The sequence below is a fragment of the Merops nubicus genome, unplaced genomic scaffold, assembly GCF_000691845.1.
Source record: "Merops nubicus isolate BGI_N331 unplaced genomic scaffold, ASM69184v1 scaffold6474, whole genome shotgun sequence".
In the NCBI taxonomy this organism is placed as follows: Eukaryota; Metazoa; Chordata; class Aves; order Coraciiformes; family Meropidae; genus Merops; species Merops nubicus.
The window spans coordinates 135,052-155,507 of record NW_008602164.1 but is presented as its reverse complement, the minus strand read 5'-3'; the positions used below and the strand labels follow the sequence as shown (position 1 = coordinate 155,507).

The 20,456-nt window shown below is 35.7% G+C and overlaps 1 protein-coding gene across 3 annotated transcripts in view; it reads left to right on the top strand.

Moving 5' to 3' along the window:
* Positions 1–20,456, top strand: part of PAN3 (PAN3 poly(A) specific ribonuclease subunit) — a 67,307-nt gene that overhangs the window by 28,099 nt on the left and 18,752 nt on the right. For 2 of the 3 annotated variants that reach the window (XM_008938241.1, XM_008938243.1), the window contains 7 exons: positions 2,206–2,356; positions 10,556–10,803; positions 11,396–11,500; positions 12,129–12,186; positions 13,313–13,474; positions 13,635–13,751; positions 13,853–13,954. In XM_008938241.1, coding sequence (XP_008936489.1) covers positions 2,206–2,356; positions 10,556–10,803; positions 11,396–11,500; positions 12,129–12,186; positions 13,313–13,474; positions 13,635–13,751; positions 13,853–13,954 — 943 coding nt within the window. The remainder of the gene's footprint in view (positions 1–2,205; positions 2,357–10,555; positions 10,804–11,395; positions 11,501–12,128; positions 12,187–13,312; positions 13,475–13,634; positions 13,752–13,852; positions 13,955–20,456) is intronic. The other variant, XM_008938242.1, reaches the window with a different exon arrangement.

Sequence of the window (20,456 nt, the reverse complement as noted above, 5' to 3'; positions counted from 1 at the left end):
TGATTGTGGAGCTCAGGTATTTTTCTGCATTGAGAAAACAGCTCAGATGTGGAAAGGTCTTTTAAATTTGGAACTAAAATTTAAATCGCTGTTTTACCAATAGGGAAAGTTGGATTACAACTTTTGTGTTTGTAACATCACAGAGAAGTAAAGCAGGCTTTTATAGCAAAGAGTCTGTCTTATCAGGCTTTGATTCTGATCCTGAATTCTGACACCAAAAAACTGAATGAAAACTGAATTTTCATCAGACTTGACCCATTGATGTTCATAATTCTACAGCATAAGCCCAAACTGCTCTAGCAGATTCTTGGGTGTGATTCTCTCACTTGGCTAAGGTAAAACACGTACCAGTTAAAGTGCAGCTCTCAAGCAGCTTCATTTTAAAATGGTGGTGGATATTTAAGTAAATTTTAGAGACAAGAACTGGTCTATGAAAACTTGCAGAATGCATTTAGAAATAAAAAGCGGCCCTATTCTGTAGGCACTGAGTGAATCAATTAGTGCAGGTAGTAAGAGTTTAGCCAGAATGGTATGGAGGGGATTTTGGGAACTCTCTCAGTTGCTCCAGGAAAGGCAGAGGTTATCTTCCAGAAGGTGACTTTCTCTATCCTTACTTATTTCAATTTTTTCACCATCTTGCCCAGTTGACACACTGTGTAGGTGTGGTAGAGCTGTGTGGGTGCCATGGCTAGTTTTAGCAAGATGCTAATTCTGTCCCTTGCTCTTGTTTTGGTTGACTTTTCAGTTCTATGGCTGCTACCTGGTCAAATTCTGCTTTACTCCTTACCACCTCTGTCCTTTTCTCCAGTTTCAGAGCACATTTCGCTCCGTTGTTGTACACCAGATTTTATCTAGATGAACACCATTCTCTTGGTTATTCCTGTCCCTGAAATTCAGATACAACCAGAATGTTACCTTCTGAGTTTAAATGTATCAGTTCTTTGTTTTCAGTCTGCATAATGCAAATTATATGCTTTGCTGCATTAGTGTATACAGTAGCAAATTTTTAACTAAATGGGATTGAAGAGTTTTAAGATTCTTAGGAACTTTTTACCCATGTAAATCTGAAGTGGTTTACTTCACCAGTCTGTATATTTGGTTATAGCTGCTCTTTGAATACTCAAACACAGGCATGTTATTGATATGTAACATTGTAAGGTGGTTAGCGGTTAAAATCTACTGTGTGATGAAAGGTGGAATATTCTCCATATTTGTTTCTGAACCTGAGCATCCTCTTTAATTTTACAGCTTTTAAATCCTCTTTTCCCAGTGCTTTAAAATACATGAATACTATGATATTTGGCTGAGGTACTCCAAGATATTAAAAAAGCAAATTAACACTAAAAAGAATACTTTTCAAATAACTTTTCTTCACTGCCTAAATTAGTGTTCTGTAACCACACTTCTAATTTGGCTAACTGAACTAACTCCTCTGATGCTACTTTATTCATATTGGTGAAAATATTGGTGATTTAACTTAGTTTATATAGTCAATAATTTTAAAACTGCCAAAGTGATCAAATGTAATTTGATTAAAAAACCCACATGGATTAACATAAGTTTTCTTTGTCTTTTGTGAGTTGTTACTGTCTTCTCATTTTACTACTTCTGTTTAGACACTTTTGAGAGGTACACTGAAGATTACTTAATAAACTTAACTTTAACAGTTAATAATCTTCAAGCATTTCAGTGTGTTTATTTAATAATTGGTTTTATTTCTTTGCTTAATTTATCTTTTCTTCCACTAATGTCTTTTGTAATTGGGTGTCCAATAATAAGCTTTCTGCCTTTTGAGCTCTAATTAGGATTTTCTTTTTCTAACCCTTTCTACCCCAAACCAAACAAAAAACCCACTCCAAAACTGTAAAACCCCATGCACAGATTTTAATAGAAACTAAAAGATCATTTTGTGAACGTAATGCTTAGGAAAAAACTTTTGCAAAGTGTTTGTATGAACTCATACATCAGTTGTTCATATGGAAGGCTTGCTAATGTGGCTTCAGATGTAAGCTAGAAACATGTTTAAATTTGGTCCTGCAGGCCAGCTTCCACTGCCTGCTGTTCTTGTTCAGCAAACTGTATGTAACTTAAAAATATCCCCTGCGCATGGTAGGCTTGCCTAGAAAATATTTGCTGCCAAATAGGCACTGTCCATCTCTTCACCTATTTAAAATAAACATTTAACTTACATTTGTTTTTAAACAGACACCAAATCCTTCTGCAAGTGAGTTTATTCCTAAAGGAGGATCAACCTCCAGGCTGAATAATGTATCCCAGTCAAGTATGTCTGCCTTCTCTCAAGCCTTGTTCTCTCACCCCTCCATGGGAAGTCCTGCTACTGCTGGGCTAGCACCAGGTAAGTTGAGAGTAACGAATTGCAGTACAGATGCCTCTTTTAACTTAATTAGGTCAAACATAACACTGTGTAGGTAGTAATCAGGTTTATCAGATATAAATGTAGCAGCCTTCTAGTCTAGCTCTTAATTTTAGGACAGTCTTCAAGCATATAAAGTGGAAGAACTTGGGATTTATCTTCCAGTGGTAGGGAAATCACACTTCAGGCTGTGACATCTGTTCAGCCACAGCAGCAATGAAATTAACTCAGCCTAGCTTACTCTGCTCTTTTGGGGGAAAACGGGGTGTTGAGTCATATGTGGTCCTTGACAGAGCAGTACCTGAAGATGATTTAAATTACTTCTAGTCTAGAAATACACTACAGTCTACAGTGAGTATGTGCTTCGATTACCATACATTGATCTACTTTTTTGGTTTGTTCCTAGAGTATGTAATCTGGAAGTAATTATTTCCAATGTTAATGAGTGTATATATACGAGGACTTAAAAATATCAATGAAAAATAAAAAGTCGAAGATAAGCTTATTATAAACTAATTTGCCTTGCTGGTAAATACTGGTAATTGTTATTGTATCTGTTATATGTAATCTGACTTTTAAGACTAATTTATTATTATTTCCCACATTTAAAACTCTTATTGATGTGTTCCATACAGTCATAAAATTGAGTGACGTGATTATTTTTTTTATACTTAAAGAGTTCAAGCTCTTCATGTGTCTTTTGAACTTGTGATCTTAAAAAGTTAGCTTCATTTTAACTTTTTTTAAAAAAATGAAAGATATAGCTGTCAACAGATCTGGGTATTACATGTTGCAGATCCTTTAGCAAGCTTCTGTATGTAGTTAAACATTTGGCAATGTCTTGCAACAGAGAAGAAGCATTAGGTAGCTGCCAAAAGACAGAGGGACAAATATTGTAAATGTTTGGTTTTTTTAAAGGAGTATTGGCAATTGTCATCTACTAAACTGCCCTTCAGTCTTTCACGATGCCAGGGGGTAAATCTCAGTGTCAGTGTGAAAGAAGCCAGCTCTTAGCTCGCATGTTAGAACTGTTGGGACAGGCTAGGAAAACGATTCATGTTTCTGCTGACCAAATGAACATGTTGCAGTACTATGTCTGCTTCATACTGTATTGTGCAGTCTTGTTGGAAAACTGTTGTCTTTATATGCCTCTCAGCCTTGTCACCTGGATTGAAAAGTGTATAAAGGAGTAAATAGAATACAGTAAAATGATCTACTTTTGGAAAGTGTCCAGTGGGATCTCAGAGGGATCCTTCACAGTCCAATTTCTTTACTCTCTGTAAGTAACACTTGAAAGGATAAGTAACACTGTTGATGAAAGAAGTTCATACAACAATATGAGCTCCTAGATGCCAATGCTGAAAACTGTCTAGATTGAAATACTGTTGTTTATGGATGAGAGGGATGGGGGAGTGTTTGCAAGAGCTAACTTCAGGCAAAGTTGACTTGTTTCCCTGTTCTTACTGTATAATAAAAAAGAGAGTATAATTCAAAGTAGGCATCTGGGTTGGGTACTTGTAATTTCTCTAGAAGTGTCTTTCTCTACACTGAGTGCAGAATTCTCTGAACCTGAATGTCCTATGTAAATAATATTTTTAATATGTGGTCCTTGCCAGAGCAGTACCTGAAGATACATTTGTTTTAATGGTTTAGCTGTAAATAGTATCCATCAGCATAAACTTCTGTTATCTCAAGGTGAGTTAAGAGATACTCTTTCTGAAAGATTAGACTTTTAAGTAAGAAAGCAGTATTTATGTATGAGGAATCTCCACCATTTAGGTCATACTGGATAAAAAAAAATAAAAAATTGTTTGAATATGTTATGAAATTGTCATCAAAAATGGTATCACTTATTCCAGTAAGTGAAAACAAATTCAAATAAAACCCATATAAAGAATTTTAAAGAATTTTCCTTTAAAGATAAGTCTCCTTCCAACTAAATGGTGTATGGATATACAGTAGACTAACTTTCAGGAAAAGTGTAAGATTCAACTATCTGTGCAGGATTAAGATTGCTTCTAGTAGCTTTCAGGGTACTGAAGGAAATTAATATTTCATAAAAAATAAGGAAGTGTAGTAGGAGTAATTTTTTAAAACTTCCATACCAAAGTAGGTAAAAGATGAGAACAATCCTTTGATACAGTTATTGAGTACAGAAAAAATTCTTTCACATCTCTAATTCCAAGATTTATCTGAAGGAAAGTGTAAATCAAACCCACTTTTGACACCTAGTATTTAGTAGATAACTGTTCACAAAAGTGATTGTCCATAGAATGTTTGTTCAGCCTGTCTTATCAACAGTACTGCAGAAATACTGGAAAAAATGGCAACTGAAACTTAACATACTCCAATAGGTAACTTGTATCCACACCTGATGTACCCATTAGGGTGTAGCGTGGAAGAATATACTTTTATGCCTATTTACTTAGGTAAGTGCTTTCTAGCATAGTCTCAACACAAAGTCAGACTTATCTTGGTAGCCTTTAATAGAATATAAAAATATAGTGGGATAAAATGTGACTTACGCAAATAGCTGGAGAAAATTGTCCTGTTGAAGAACTTTGAGCAGATCTTTCACCCTCTCCAAATCTTCTTTCCTTAAGCTGCCCTGGATAATACCCTAGTTTTCATTCCCTTGCTAGCAAACACATCCTGTTTATCATTTGTATGGGAAATTTAGTGAGCTGTTGACAATCTTCAAATAGTATGTTTGCTAACAAGCTTATCTTGTCCAATTCTGTGTAGCAGTTTCAGGGTAGCAGTGGCATTAAAATAAGCAGCAAAGCATATGAAAGGAATTCATGAATGTCATTGAAGCAATGTGACATCATTGCTGTGTTAAACTGGGGAGAGAACAGATGTATAGCCCCCAGCAGAGAAAATCTTTGTCTAGCTTGGTTTTGCTTAAGCTAGGTTATAGCTAAAGAGTGATGCCTTTGTCATCAATGAAAATGACAGCAAGTTGCTCCTACTTCTGTATTTAGCCCAAGACAGGCTCTGAGCTGGTACGAAATATAAGAGATCCCATTTCGGCTACCAGGGTGCACCTGCAGGCTTAGCAGCCAGGAGCATGAAGGTGATGTGCTTGTGTCCAGTTGACACATATCCATTCGTGATGGGCTGTGAGGGTAGCTCTTGGATCTCATGACATCAGCTGGAAATGGAACACTTTTAGTGGAGGCAATTTGAGTGGCTTAAGGCACTGAGAGCTTGTTCTGACCTCGTGTCAAGCATGGTGCAGCCATTCTGCTGTGGAAGAAAGTTCCACACTCAGAACTCTTATGCCAGAGTAATACAAGTGAGGGAGAAGGCAAAGAGGTTGTAAAATTAGTTTTATCCCAAATAAAATAGAGGAGAAAGAGCTTGCGACTTTAAAGTTGTTTAGGGAATTAAGCAGATTTGATTAACTTGGAAATACACAGCTATAGTGCAATGACCTGATAGAAAGCTTATTATAAAAAGAAATATATAGTGAATTTAAGGATGCTGCTTGAAATAAGTTATTGAAATAGCCTAGTGTTATTATTTACTTTTAGTCATTCCTCAATGTACCTAGTAGTCTAGAGTATCTCTAAAGTACAAAACATTATAACAGTGAAATAGATTTGGCCTCTGAATCTGTTACAAGCCTTAGAGGTATAAATGTATGGTTGTAGATGAGTGAATTTGTTGGAAAAGGTAAGAAAATATGTATAGAACATTTACTGGATTCCTCTGATTTTGAAAAAGTATTTGTTGTAGACCAGTGAATTTGTATACGTGTGATCTTAATGGAATTCTTCTTCACCGAGTTGTAAACTTGAATTAAGTCAAAAAAGTGTAGTCACTGAGTCCTGAATGAGAGCTCATGCTCGATGTCTTTTCATCCTATTTATCTGTATGGATTCTCAGACACAGATCCTAGCTTTTAATTCAAATACGTTGCATGCTACAAAGCGTTATTGGAAGTGTTAATCTCATAAAATGTCCTTGAGCACTGTCTCAAATCAATTTCAAAGTCTACCACTTCCCTTTCCTCAGCCACAATGAAACTTCAAAAATAAAAAACAAAGCAAGAAGTGAAAAATATAACAATAAAGAGGGATATGTAAGTATGACCTGTACCTGCAATGAGAGTAGCAGCAGGAGCTCCAGGTATGTGTAGGTAGCCTGTAGAGTCACTGTGATTGTTGTGGAAAAGACCTTCATATGCTGCAGCCTTTTCCATGTTGGTGTGATATGGCTGTATATACCATGGCAATGTTTATTAGATGTAAACGGAGAGCTACCTGTGCTAGTAGATAATTATCCTTCTCAGATAAGGAGAATTTGAAGCAGGCTTTTTTCTTACTACTCCTACTGGCATTTTAATATAGAGGAACGCTAAACTCTCTCATAGGAAAGCTTAAAAGTGTTTCTTTGGTTAAGGATCACCGATATGAGATAGCCAGGAATAAAAATAAATTCTAATTAGATTATCCAAACCCCATTTTCTCTTAGTCCCTTAAGTGAGTAAGTGTTTATAGAAATTGTACTGTTGAAAACAACATGTCTAGTTCTCCGACAGGGTATTCCTTATTCACCACATTCTTAGCATTCTATGTTCAATACCATCTTTTTCCTTCAGTATGAGTCAGTATGAATACATGTTCACCTTTTAATACCACCATTTTCCTTTTTCTTCTGATTCTATTTTGTTGTGGTTATATATTAATATTAGTAAGTTTTTCAATGGATTGAAATAGTACCAAAGTTCATGAGATCTGCTTGAGTTTGTACACTCAGATATTTGCTTTCTGAAGTACTTAGCTATGTATCAGTTTTACTGTATTAACAGGAGTTTAAAAAAAAAATGTGGTATTTGACTTCTAATAATTAATATTTATTTAAACTCTACAGAACTTAATGCAGGTTTCTCAGAAGAATCAATTACCCTTAATATTCACTGCCTCAGCCTGTTGGTATCCACCACAGCACTAGCAGCAAATTTCTCTTTAACTTGTAATATATTGTTCTAGTAGTATAAAACCAAGCTGTAGTCAAGCTTCTTTCATATCTTGAAGTTACTCCGTATATTGGCAAATGAGAAACCTGTATGTTCTGCCCACCAGATGATTTTCATTAAACTCTGTGTCCTTCTAAAATCAGACTTAAGTGAGGCTGGAAGGGCATTTGAAAGGATTTGTTTAACTCTGTCCTCCTTTTTTTCTAATCTTGTGTTAATACCCAAGCAAAGACATTAAGGATTTGTATTTGTAACAATTCTTTGTTGGGAATAATTTTTTTAAAAGTAAATCTTACAGTGGAAAATTGTTTGAAATGGTACCATTAAGAACAAGATTTTTTTTTTTCTGAGACTTTCAGTAGATGGTTGCAATATAATTTAGTGAGGTTGCAAATCATCGCTTTTATTTCTAAGGTAAGATTGACAGTATACTGTCTCCTGCGTACATTTTTTTTTTTCCAGTAGAGAAGTCTTTGGTTAGTGTTTCATTAATACATATGAATAGATAGCTCTTTTATGAGAAGTAAACCTCTTCACTGCTGAGGTTTTTTCCTGTGGTTGAATGTTTTATTGAAATAAAAGCTTCTGGAAAACAGTTATTTCTGTCTGGGTAGAGATTACATGCTTGCAAGGACCTGACTTAATGCTATGTTTTATTGGAATAGTGTGAAAAAGACATGTCAATAACTTTCCCTAGATGAAGAGAATCCTTTGAAAATCATAGACACAAATTGTAAAGCTGCTTCAGTTTTATGGCCATTTTGATAAACAATCCTTCAAATTTTATTAGTAATATATTGTTTCCTTTGAAATTGCTCTTTTCCCACAGAAGGTTAAGAATGCATTCGTGTTCTAGTCTTTTGTTACAAATGTAATCATCTATACAGTAGCTATTGAAATATTTAAGTGTTAGCCTCTCAAGGCAACTTTTACATTAATGGAAACTTTGTTTTGTAGCCTAAACCAGTGCTATCACAATGCATAATGTTTTGTGTCATATAGCTGATTTGTAAATGTTTTTTTAGGAGACTATTTGTTCAGAAGTACTTTAAACATTCAGAAGTGTTTATTATAGTTTGTTTCATTAAGTTAATACACTACTCAGCAAGCAGTTATTTCACAAAATTGCTTATCTATAAAGTGTGGGTACATATGCATGTACATATATTAATATAAAGTTCTGGCCCAGAAAAGTACAGACTTTATAATTTTATTTTCTTAGATTCTTATATTTTATATCTTTGTATTTTATGAAAATGAATTACTGAAGAGACCTAACTAAAGAGAAAGGCATAAGGTTTCTTGTGATTTGCATGTAAAGATCTTGTTTATTTGGTTGGATAATTTGCATCGTTTTTGAGATGTCATAAAGTGGATTATTGAGCTAAATAAAAGGTTACAAAAATTTGGTTAATATAATTAGGATAATACACCTTCAAAAACATTTTTCCCCAATTACTGGATATAATGTTTACACTAAAATTATTTGCTGTTGTGGTTTGTTTAAAATAAGGAAAAGTAAATGTAGGAGGGATGTGACTACTGTAGATACAAGACACAAGTGTGAAAACACTCCTACGCATTACTGATGGTGCAGATTGAGAGCTGTGTGCAGTAGCTCTTGACTGAAGTAACTAAACTAGCTCTTGATAACTCAAAAGCATGTGCAAAAAAAATGTTGCTCTTGTTTTTATTACTCCGACATTTGCTTACATTACTTCCATTTATAAGCTGGGGTTATTAGAACTTTGATCTGGTTAAAAAACAAGAGAAAAAAATGTAATATGACTTATTTAATTCTGACTGTTAAAGAAGAGAAAGTACAACCCAGTGTGAACTGAGTAATAATAGTTTTCATAGATGCTCACCTTTGAATTAATCTGAATACCAAGATATCTAGGATCTTCTAGTAATACTAGGAGTTTTCTAGAGGGTCATCTATCTCTTCCTCACCGTGGAAGGTTTCTTTGGTATCTAAACTTTTACAAATAAATGTATCTGAGAATTTCGTGTACAATGACTCTTGAACTAACAAGTGTGTGTGCAAAAAAAAAGTTGTTCTTGTTTTTTCCCTCTGATGCACTTTGTTTAGAAGATGAGCTTTTCAAGTTTTAACTTAGTTGCCTAATATTGAGGGTGAACATCCGTCAGTAAAATAACTTTAAAAGCATTTGGATGGTATCTAAACTTTTACAAATAAATGTATCTGAGAATTTCGTGTACAATGACTCTTGAACTAACAAGTGTGTGTGCAAAAAAAAAGTTGTTCTTGTTTTTTCCCTCTGATGCACTTTGTTTAGGAGATGAGCTTTTCAAGTTTTAACTTAGTTGCCTGTCTAATATTGAGGGTGAACATCAGTCAGTAAAATAATTTAAATGCATTTGGAAATCTCAGCATGAATGCCTAACTGACTTCATATTCTGAGAACTTTATCTATCTGCATATCAACTAGATATTTTGGAAAGTGATTTGTTAGAATCAAAGACATTCCCAGGACCTGTTTGTAGATTCACTATGGTTGGAAAGGACCTCTGGGATCATCAAGTCTGGCCTTCATCCCAACATTTCCCTAACCACTAGATCATAGCCTCAAGTGCTGCTTCTCGTTTTTTGAACACCTCATATATATAATAATTGTAGGAAAATAATTTCTCCCCTGAAATTATTAAAAGAAGCATATTAAATATCACTTATTTGTGTGCTGTAGTTACTGGAGATGTAATTCTAATATCCATAGCGGTGCAGTTGACTCTAGTGAAAAGTACACAATTAGATGAAGTGAGTTACAGCTTGGCAAACCCCATTGACCACTCATGTAATTTATATAAACACTCACTTATATAGTTATTAATATTTTATCTTTTTGCAGTTTAATGAGCTCTCATTTAGACACAGCATTAATTTGATTTGTTTCCCCGTTTCTACTACTATGTCTTTCATTCCAGCTCTCTATGTGTAAATCATAAGTCCCCAAGCCCTTTCTCTCTGAACTAGGTGGAGATTGTTGGGAAAAATGTATCTGTTCAGTCTTGGTCTTAACATTTTACCTTTTATCTCTTCATATAGATGTAGCAATCCTTAAGCATCTCACCTGCTCAGAATATTATTGGTAATGAAGGCTGGTTTTTTAATAGGCTTTTTTTTTTTTTCTTAAGTGACAAAGTTTTGATCCAGGGTCTTCTTGTGTTTCTTTAAGGAATGTCATTGTCAGCAGGATCTTCTCCTCTTCATTCTCCCAAAATAACTCCTCATACATCTCCTGCTCCTCGAAGAAGAAGTCATACTCCTAACCCAGCAAACTATATGGTGCCTACTAGTGCCTCTGCTTCTGTCACTAATGCTGTCTCTCAGCCTCCATCTACTGGCCAGGTGATCCAGAAGGAAACAGTAGGTGGAACGACGTACTTCTACACTGATACAACTCCAGCACCTGTCACAGGAATGGTATGCTTGCTTTCAAGGTGTTACGGACTTTCCAAAGGCTGAATTGATTGATACCACAGAGATTATTCTAAACACTGAAACCCTTACGCTGTATTTGGCCTTTTAATTGTTGCAATTGTTCTCCAAAACCACTGAAATTTAAGGACCAGAGAATTTTTAAATGTATTTTTCATTTGCCTCTGTGTAGAGTTTGTTCTTTTTTTCTGTAGCAGAGTTTGTTCTTTTTTTTATATATATACCAATAGAAAGAAAGCATTTTAGTGCTACCTCAGTGGATACATAAATAATGAGAAAACATCAAGAATTCAGATTTTGGTTTCCTGATATGTTAAATAAGTCTTACATTTACAGTGGAGGGGAAAAGGCAGTTGCAAAAATGTTAAAATAACTATGTGCATACTTACACCCCCCCCCTTGAAATCATTAGTAGTGAATATCACATCAGAAAATCATGTATCTGATGGCATCTTTGTAACGTGTACTGTGCATGAAGACCTCTTAGTTCAGTAGTTCAAACTAAAAGGGTGACAGAACATTTTCCTTATACTTAATGATTTTAAACTGCCTCTTCAAATGTTGTTTTTTTTTTCAGGTATTTCCAAACTACCACATTTACCATCCAGCTGCACCTCATGTTGCTTACATGCAGCCAAAAGCAAATGCACCTTCCTTCTTCATGGCAGATGAACTCAGACAGGTAAAATTATAGAGAATTTAAAGGAAAAATTGTGTATCTTAGCAAAAACTAGAAAATCACCAATAGTAGAAGAGAAATAGCTGCTCAAAATCTGTGCAGTCAATTTTACCTGTGGAGAATTTTAAAAAAAAAATCAAGTCCTGTAATGGATGGAGGGGGTGGGTTAAACATGTGTGACTGCAATCGAATCTGTATGCCATGATTTACTACTCAGCTAGGCATTATTCTTGTGTATTGTTTTGGTGTGCAAATGAACTTGTGTTATCTTAAGTAGCATTCCTTTAAGCTGTAATCCTATCCAGTTTTAAAGTCTTTCACTGAAATGAAAGTATACACAGGAGTTAGTTGATATGAGCCCTTCTCTGAGTGCTGGATGTTATTTATTTCAGCTTCACTATAGTTTGTACCTCTCTCAATGCTAGCTCTAGCTGATGTGTCTTCTGCAGCTTCTTCCTTCAAGAGCTGATGTATTTTGTCATTAACGTTCTCAAACTAGTGGTCTTCTCTCCCTCATCTGCCCCAGACACTTGCATCAACTCCTTATTTTAGTACTGGTGCTTTCAAGACAGTGTATCAAAAAAGATTATCTGAATTATAATGTTCAAACTTGATTTAATTTGTTCTTCAGGAACTTATCAACAGACACTTAATAACTATGGCCCAGATTGATCAGGCTGATATTCCTGGTAAGTAAGTGTGTCTTATAAACTAAACTGTGATCATAATTTTCTGCAAACATGCATATTCAACAGTATTAACAATATCTTGCAAAAACCACCACCTGTTTTTCATTTTTCATAAAGCCTTAATCATCAACCTGGACTGTGGATAACCAGATATAAAGTATTTCAGCAATAAGAAACTTGTTTCTTGCTTGTATTCTCTTTTCCTTCAGTAGCTATCTTCTGTTATGAACTCCTTAATGGTTGGGAATACTTAAAATTGCTGAGAAAGGAAAAATCATTAGGGCAATAAAGCCTTGTGAAGAACAGTATTGTATTACTTTGTACATATTAGGTATTCCTTTACAGGATACATATGTTTTCAAAGGCTGTATATAGACTAGAAAATCAGTTTGTTTTAAAGTGAATTGGCTGGTACATCAGAGAAGGTTTTGTACTAGTTGTCAGGCAAGAGAAGCATATACTATTCATTGTAATTTGGCTTTTGGAGAATTTACAATGGACTGTTTTCAACTTGATTTAAACATCGCTTTTTTGCTTGCAGTACCTTCTTTTGTTTAGTATGATAATGATACAGTAAAAAAATGCAGGTTTAGTTTACTAATCCAGATGGAGTACAGGTGTATCCCTTCTTCGAAAAGTAATCTCTTAATCTGATTTGTAAACCATCAGTACCTCTCTCTCTCTTTTCTAAACCAGTATGTTAAACCATATAAGACTGATTTGCTTTTTTTGTGAGAAAAACAGGGTTCTTACAGTGGTTTGTAGTCTGCAGGGAGTTAAGAGCTTATTTATGAATCTGGCAGGAAAAAAAACACCAAAGGTCATTCAGAAGGGTGAATTGTTAAGGCAAATGAGAAAACAGCAGATGGAACTGTGTATTCTGTTAATTTTTATTTGGTGTAACTGTTTTTCTGAAGGCAGTTATTTTAGCTACGTGGAATCTCTTCCAGGAATTTATATCTTGGTATTAAAGCAAAAATAGTGAATTCTAGCTTTACATGCATCTAAAAGACAGTGCGAAGGATTTATGTATTAATTACAAGAATTTTAATCTTCTCTGCTACTGTCATAACTTTCTCAAAGCCAACTGACAGCTGATATGTTTCTGTGTATTGACTGATCTCAGCAGTCCCTGCGGAAGTGGACAGCTACCACAGTCTCTTTCCTTTGGAACCACTGCCACCACCCAACCGGATACAGAAAACAAGCAACTTTGGGTACATTACATCATGCTATAAAGCTGTAAATAGTAAAGATGACCTGCCATATTGCCTTCGGAGGATACATGGTGAGAAAAATTGAGTTGTCTCAATAGGACTAGCATTCCTAAGCATGCTAGTCATATTTTAACATCTGGCTGCTTTTCAGTAGTTTCAGAAGAAATATTAAAGTAAAAAATTCTCCCTTAACCCATGGTTTAAAATGTAATGTTTTTTGTTCTTTTCTAGGTTTTCGTCTTGTTAACACAAAGTGCATGGTATTGGTTGACATGTGGAAAAAAATTCAGCACTCAAATATAGTCACTTTGCGTGAAGTGTTTACCACTAAAGCATTTGGAGAACATTGTAAGTTTTTTGTGTGTTGTGGTTTTTTTCCCCCCAACTGGTGTTGAGATTTTTTCTAAATATGCTTGAGTTACTAATTGTCACATGTTTCTATTTTTAAGCTCTTGTGTTTGCATATGATTTTCATGCTGGAGGAGAGACTATGATGAGCAGACACTTCAATGACCCTGGTGCTGATGCCTATTTCACAAAACGAAAATGGGGTAAGGAAAATACATTATCATACAATACTTTTGTAAACTATTTTCAATACTTAATCAGTAAATAGCTGGTCAGAAATAATTGTTCTGCTTAATTTTATTAGCTAATTGGTTCAGTCAAACTGATTTGGATCAGCAAACTTTTCAGTTTCTCCCTGTAAAATTTCTGAATATAAGGATTTGGAGTTCTTTTTGAAATAACAAATTATAACTAGAGTTAAAATTTAAGGTAAAAGTCTAACAATGAACAATTTACTTTTCTGGTCACATTTGGCTTAGGACTAATCTGCATAATTTATGTCAGTTTGCAAGGGAATTAGTTTTTTGACAGGCAAATAAGTTTGAAAGGATTTGGGAGCCAAGAACTCTTGGGCTTCTAATGGCAAGTCTGTCACCAGGTGACACCTGACACTTGTTGCAGATGTTTCTGAGATCATAAAAGACATATGCTATGTCAATTTGATGCTGTTCAAGTGTACTCCGCGTATAAATATTTCTTTTCCTTATAAAGTATTATGAGGACTAACTAGACAGCATTTTACTTAATGTTATGAAACAGAAGTACTAGCTAATAGAAGAAATGGATTGAAAAGTCCCTGTAAAATGCGTTCTTTTCAGACACAAGCTGATTATCGTGGGTGATTTTTTTTTTTTTTTCAGATTTATACTATGGCTTCAAGGTAGTCACTAAATAATATCTACTTTCATAAATAAAATCTAGCACAGCTTGGTTTGTGGCTCAGCAAGTTGCACAGCAGAACTTGTATCCATATGGCTGAAGCATCTTCCCCTCCAAAACAGCATGCTGCCAATCATACTGCCTGTTTGCTACCTATGGAGTCCTACAAACTGCATCCAGCTGTTTGGAACACAACAGGCCAAAGCTGTTAGACAGTCTCACCTGAATGGTATCAGAGAAAAACTTAGGGTGGAAAAGTACCCTTGGAGCTCATTTGGCCCAACTTCCTGCTCAGTGCAGGACCAACCCTGAAATTAGATCCAGCGATAGGGATGACCAGAGGACTATCACCTGGCCTTGTTTGTTTTATTAGACTAGATGTTCCCTAAATGACTTTAAGGTGCCAGTGTATAAAGAGGAGAAGAAGAAGCTCATGTTTCTTCTTTCTTGTGCCTTCTGAAATCAGAGCTTTTAGGTGTGAATTCAATCTGTTCCAAAGTTTGACATGGAAAACTTTACTTGTCTATCTGGTAGATCAGAGTATAGTGGATTGCTAGTGTGTGAATATATTCAAGGTTTGTAGATCCCTTATATACTGAATAATTCCCACTTGTGTTGCACAGAACTGACCAGTATGAGTGAGGTTGGAACTTGAGTTCCACTACTGGTTTTAGAGGTAATATCTCGGACAGAGGAAACCCTAGTTTGACTTGCCATATTCTGTGGCAAGTCAAAGAATGCAATTACAGATTCAGTGAGCCTGATGTGAAAATAATTTGGTTAGATAAACCTGGAACACCTTCTCCTGGATTAATGACTGTTATGTGCAGGACTAGACTTCTGAGTGTCTCCCACTCATCGTTTTCAATTTCTATGTAAATTGGTCCTTGTTATGTTTTTATACCTCTCTAGAGTATTATAGAAGGATAATGTCTGTTCTAGCTAAAATAATAGAAGTTACAATAAAATTCTTGGGGACACATTCTTTTGTCACACTGTAAAAGAATTAAGTTTTGCTTCTACTAAGGGCAGTCATGTCTCATTAACCTGTCAAAGTACTTTGAAGGAAGATCCAGTAGATAAATCTTGGGTTTTTAATGAAGTCCCTCAGAGCTTCTAAAACTAAGTGACCATGAGATAAGAGAAAATCATCAGTCAGGCTAATAACTGGTTAAAGGTAAGAAACAGAGTAAAAGTGAACAGTTGGTTCTCACAGTGAAGGGAGATCACTGATGGGGTCTCACAAGAATATGTGCTGGGAGTTATATTTCTTAACATATTCACTTGTTTACACTGAAGATAAATAATGTTTTGTCAAAGTTTGATAATACCAAATTTTTTGGACTGTTAAAAACAAAGGCCAATGTTGGTGAATTGCAGAAGGATCTTACAAGATTGGGATTCCTGGCAATAATCTAACAGGTGATGTAAAGTAAATCAATGTGATTGAGGGAAAATGTAACTGTAGCTTTAAACATAAAATGATGACCTGTGTTGTAGCTGTTACCATGCAATAATAGATCTGGGGCTATAGTTAAATAGATTAATGAAAACATTGGTTTTTTGCTGGGTAGCTGTAAATAGGAAATGGATTGTTGCAGATGACTAAGAAAGAGGTAAACAATGAAATGGAAGATGTATTCAAAATGTGGGTACATCATGGACTCATACCTGTAGCTGTGGACCTCATACATTTTGGAGGGTGTAGAAGGACAGCAAAGAAGTTGAGAAGAGGTGAGAGACACAGCAAAGGCATGAAACAGTTTCTATGTAAAGGACAGCAAAGGGGAATAATACTACTGATGCTCTTAAAGATGGATAGAATTATGATGGGTTAATAATGACTGGAATGTGGTAGGTGTCTAAAAAATTAACAGGGATAAAGAAAAAATGCATAAGCAACAACAGTCTGCTATTTCTTCCAGCCTAAAACTAGGGACTGACAAATGAAACTAGTCAGGTAGCAAATTCAAAACCTGTGTAAAGATAAATAAGCCATGGAACTTAGTCACAGATTGTTGTGGATATTTGCCTGGCTTCAAAGGGAAAATGGGCTTACTCGTGAAGGGACAGATACTTGAGGACTGTTAACTGCAAAAACATTACCACTAGCTTAGGAGTTCTGAGCTGCAAATCATTGGAGGCTAGTAGAATATGCTGTTTGTTTATGTTCATATGCTCAGGTATCCAATGCAAGCTTCTGTTCTGATTCAGCCTATGTGTCTTGGAAAGGTGCTGGGTGCTGTCCTGGTTCATTTATTTGACTGCCCACAACTTCATTCTGTAGGGTGTGATGGTCTTTGAAATTAGAAATAAGAGATCAGTTTCTGTTCAGCCAAACCAAAGCATTTAGTTAAAATGAGTGATTGTGGCAGAATGTACAGAGATATAAATGTAAGGAAGAAAACTCTCTCCTGCCATGGCACTTACTACCTTCTCATTACCTAGCTCTTCCAGACTTTTTATTAGATAAATTAGAGGAAAAAGCCACCTGAAATTCCAAGTTTTGCCAAATCTTTCTGCGCATTTTGCTTTGTCCTGTCTTTTTTTTTTTTTTTGTAACTGCTGCTTTCTTAGTCTGGTCCTCAGTAGAAGGAGCTATTTAAGAGAGAAAAAATAAGATTGCATACCTATAACTTGATTTCTCAGAATTGCCTGCCTTCATGGATCCTTTCTCCATCCCCTCACAGAGTTTCTTGGCCGTCTGCCTGCCTAGAGGAGACTCCCAAGAGAAGCAGGGGAATGGATGGAAGTTGGGTACTCTTCAGCTTGAGGCCCAGATTAGTGCAATTGCTTTTAAAGGTTTAGGAGGCACAACACTGTGAACCTGATCAGTGAACTCAGAGAATTTAATTTCAGGTATGCAACCTTATTTATGTTGAACACTCCAGTTGACAAAACAAGACTTTGATAGTTAAAAAGATGAGGATTATGGTTTTCATAGCTGTCTTGCATGTCACTGGTGTCAGTGTGGTCAGTGTCGGGTTTTTTCTTTTTATCATGTTACTTACAGACCCTGTTACAGAACTACTTTGGAAGGGGTTTGGTGTGTGGAAAAAAAAAAGCAGCTCATGTTTATTTTTCTGCTGTAAATTAATGTCTTTGTTACTTCTGAATGCTATAGAATTTATTGCTTGTGTTCTTTATGCAACGAAATATCATCTTCAGGTGGTACAGTGTAATAATCCAATGTTGTTCTGTCATATTTTACTGAATTTATGCATTTTAAAATTAGGAGTCTGACTTTTTAGTTACTTGTTACTCAGAGTTCATTTATTAAAAATTTTTTTTTTTCAATTCTCATACCTCTGTTTCCTCAATATACTTATTTCTGTCAAAAGTGTCATTAAATCTATGAATCTGGTATTTGTGGGTTTCTTCCACCTTTCTGATGTACTACGATCTGAAGTTGAGATATATTGGTGCATTTATCTCTGCAGAAATTGTTCTTTAAACTACCAATTTAAAAGTACTGAAATGTTTGTTCTTAACAGCCCGATAATTAAATAGTAAACCACATTATGAATGTATATACTTTAAAACTACTGGCTAGAAAATCCTGGCAAATTAACAATAACTGTCCAGTGCTGCCAGTAAGGTTTATTCTTTGTTCTGGTAGGTTTTTGTGCTTGGCAGAGATAGGCATGCCTTTGATATGTCCTTTGTACTGCTTATTAAAAACAGTCTGAGTAATTAAACATTGGTGTACATGCTTGTTAATAGCAGTTTTCAGCACAACAGATTCTGCTTTTCAGCAAACAAATACTTTCTAATGAAGATAGGCAACTTTCCTAGACCTTGTTTTCTTTCAGTCACAGCAATAGTAGTACATAATATACAAAAATGGACTTCACTGCTGACTTTGCAGTATTTACATCCCCAGTTGGTCAATGTGTTTTCATAAAATACCCCTTCCATTGAAAAAGAAATAAATTGTGTATTTAGACTGTGGTGAGGAGAAAGAATATATTAACATTGAAAGTCAATGTGATGCTGAGAACAAAATGTGTCACTAATAATTATCCCAAAATACATTTTTCAAAAGCTGCAACATTTTCAAAGTAAATTCAAGTTTTCATAAATCATAAAATGGTTTGGGTTCAAACGGACATTTAAATTCTGCTTCTAACCCTCCTGCCATGGGCAGCGACACTTCCCACTCGGCCTGGTTGCACAAAGCCCCATCCCGCCTGGTCTTGAGCCCCTCCAGTGATGGAGCATCCACCACTTCTCCGGACAACCTGTTCCAGTGTCTCACCACACTCATTTCGTTATTTGCAGATCTCTTTTACAAACTGTAGTGCTGCACTGGTAGTTCAGAACCTTTCTGAAATGGAAAAGGTACACCCAGGTTTCCCTGGGCAGCCTGATCTAGTGGGAGGTGTCCCTGCTCATGGCAGAGGGGTTGGAACTGGGTGATCCTTGTGGTCTCTTCCAACCCTGACAGATTCTGATCTGTTTTAGCAGAGGACTTTAGAGCCCTAATGGCTCAATGGTTGGGCTTGGTGATCTTAAAGGTCTCTTCCAACCTAAAGGATTCTATGATTCTAAGAAAGGAAGGCTACTGCATTTGTCTTACTTTTAGTACTTTAACTCAGGAGCACCAAGTAAACACTGAGCGATTCACACTTCTCAGTGTAAAAGACTGATTTACAGGCCTGAGAGATTCACTTTAATGAGCAGCTAAATCTTTAATATGGTTTCTGATATTTTTTTCATTAACTGTCTGATGAGAATTGCTGCTTGTTAACATGCTTTCTGGCAGTGTTCTTGATGTAAACTAGGTCCTATTGCCAGTGGTCCCAGCTCTTCCTTCCCACCCCAAGTTTATCCCTGGCTTTATCCTTGCTCTGGGGAACTAAATTTCATTTGGTGTAGACACCCCAGTGCAAAGGGTACACTTCTTGTTCTGTTGAAAACATCATATTGTACAACCTAAAAATAAATAAATTAAAATGCTGACAATTATTTTTATAATAATTTAAAAAAATAATGGACAACCTGTGTTTTGAAATGGCTATTCTTACATTTTTCATCTTCTCCATTAGTATCTATGTTCTCCATCTCAGAGAGATGAAAGTAGTGGAAGGAGGTGAGTTTGCCCTGCAGTAGGCAAGAAGAACATAATCTGAAGTTTTGCATGTTATGGCTGGGATTCAGCCTGTGGTGGGAAGCCCATTTCAAATCAACTGTGAAATATCTAAACCACTTTTTGGACTGAACTGCTAAGTTTTGTAACATTTTCTTATATTTTTCTGATGTTTTCCACTGTGTTCAGCACTGTTTGGAAAGCTTTCAGCTGTATGTTTTGTCTGAAGAGCAAGTTTTTGGGTCTTAACTCCTTAAGTACCCCCTGTGGCATGCCTGATGGGCCTAATGGGACATACTTCATAGTCAGCATTGCAGCAAACTGAACTGCTTATAATCTTACTTGTTTTAGATAGATATGTAAGAGAGTATTTTAGAACTGATTCTTCCAGTGTTTTAGCTTGTACCTGTAGTGCGTGGGTACGTAGGATGCAGCCAACCAGTCTGAAAACAACAGCCTAAGTGTGGCTGTAGCTTCAAGTGAGTCTTTCTAGTAGTAAAATAACGTTGTTGCTTGATTGAGATTTTCTAATAGAAGAGGAGAAGCTGTGCTGAAGTCTGATCTTTCAGCTTTTCAGCATATATTAAATATTCTCTTGATTCCATTGTGTTTATCTGGAAATCAAAGGGCAAGTGCTGTAAAAAAATAGCCCCCAGGTTTTGGCTTTTCTCTCTCTTTGGGGTATTACAGCATCAGTTCTGTTCTCCACATTTTTATTTCATACAGATGTAACTTTG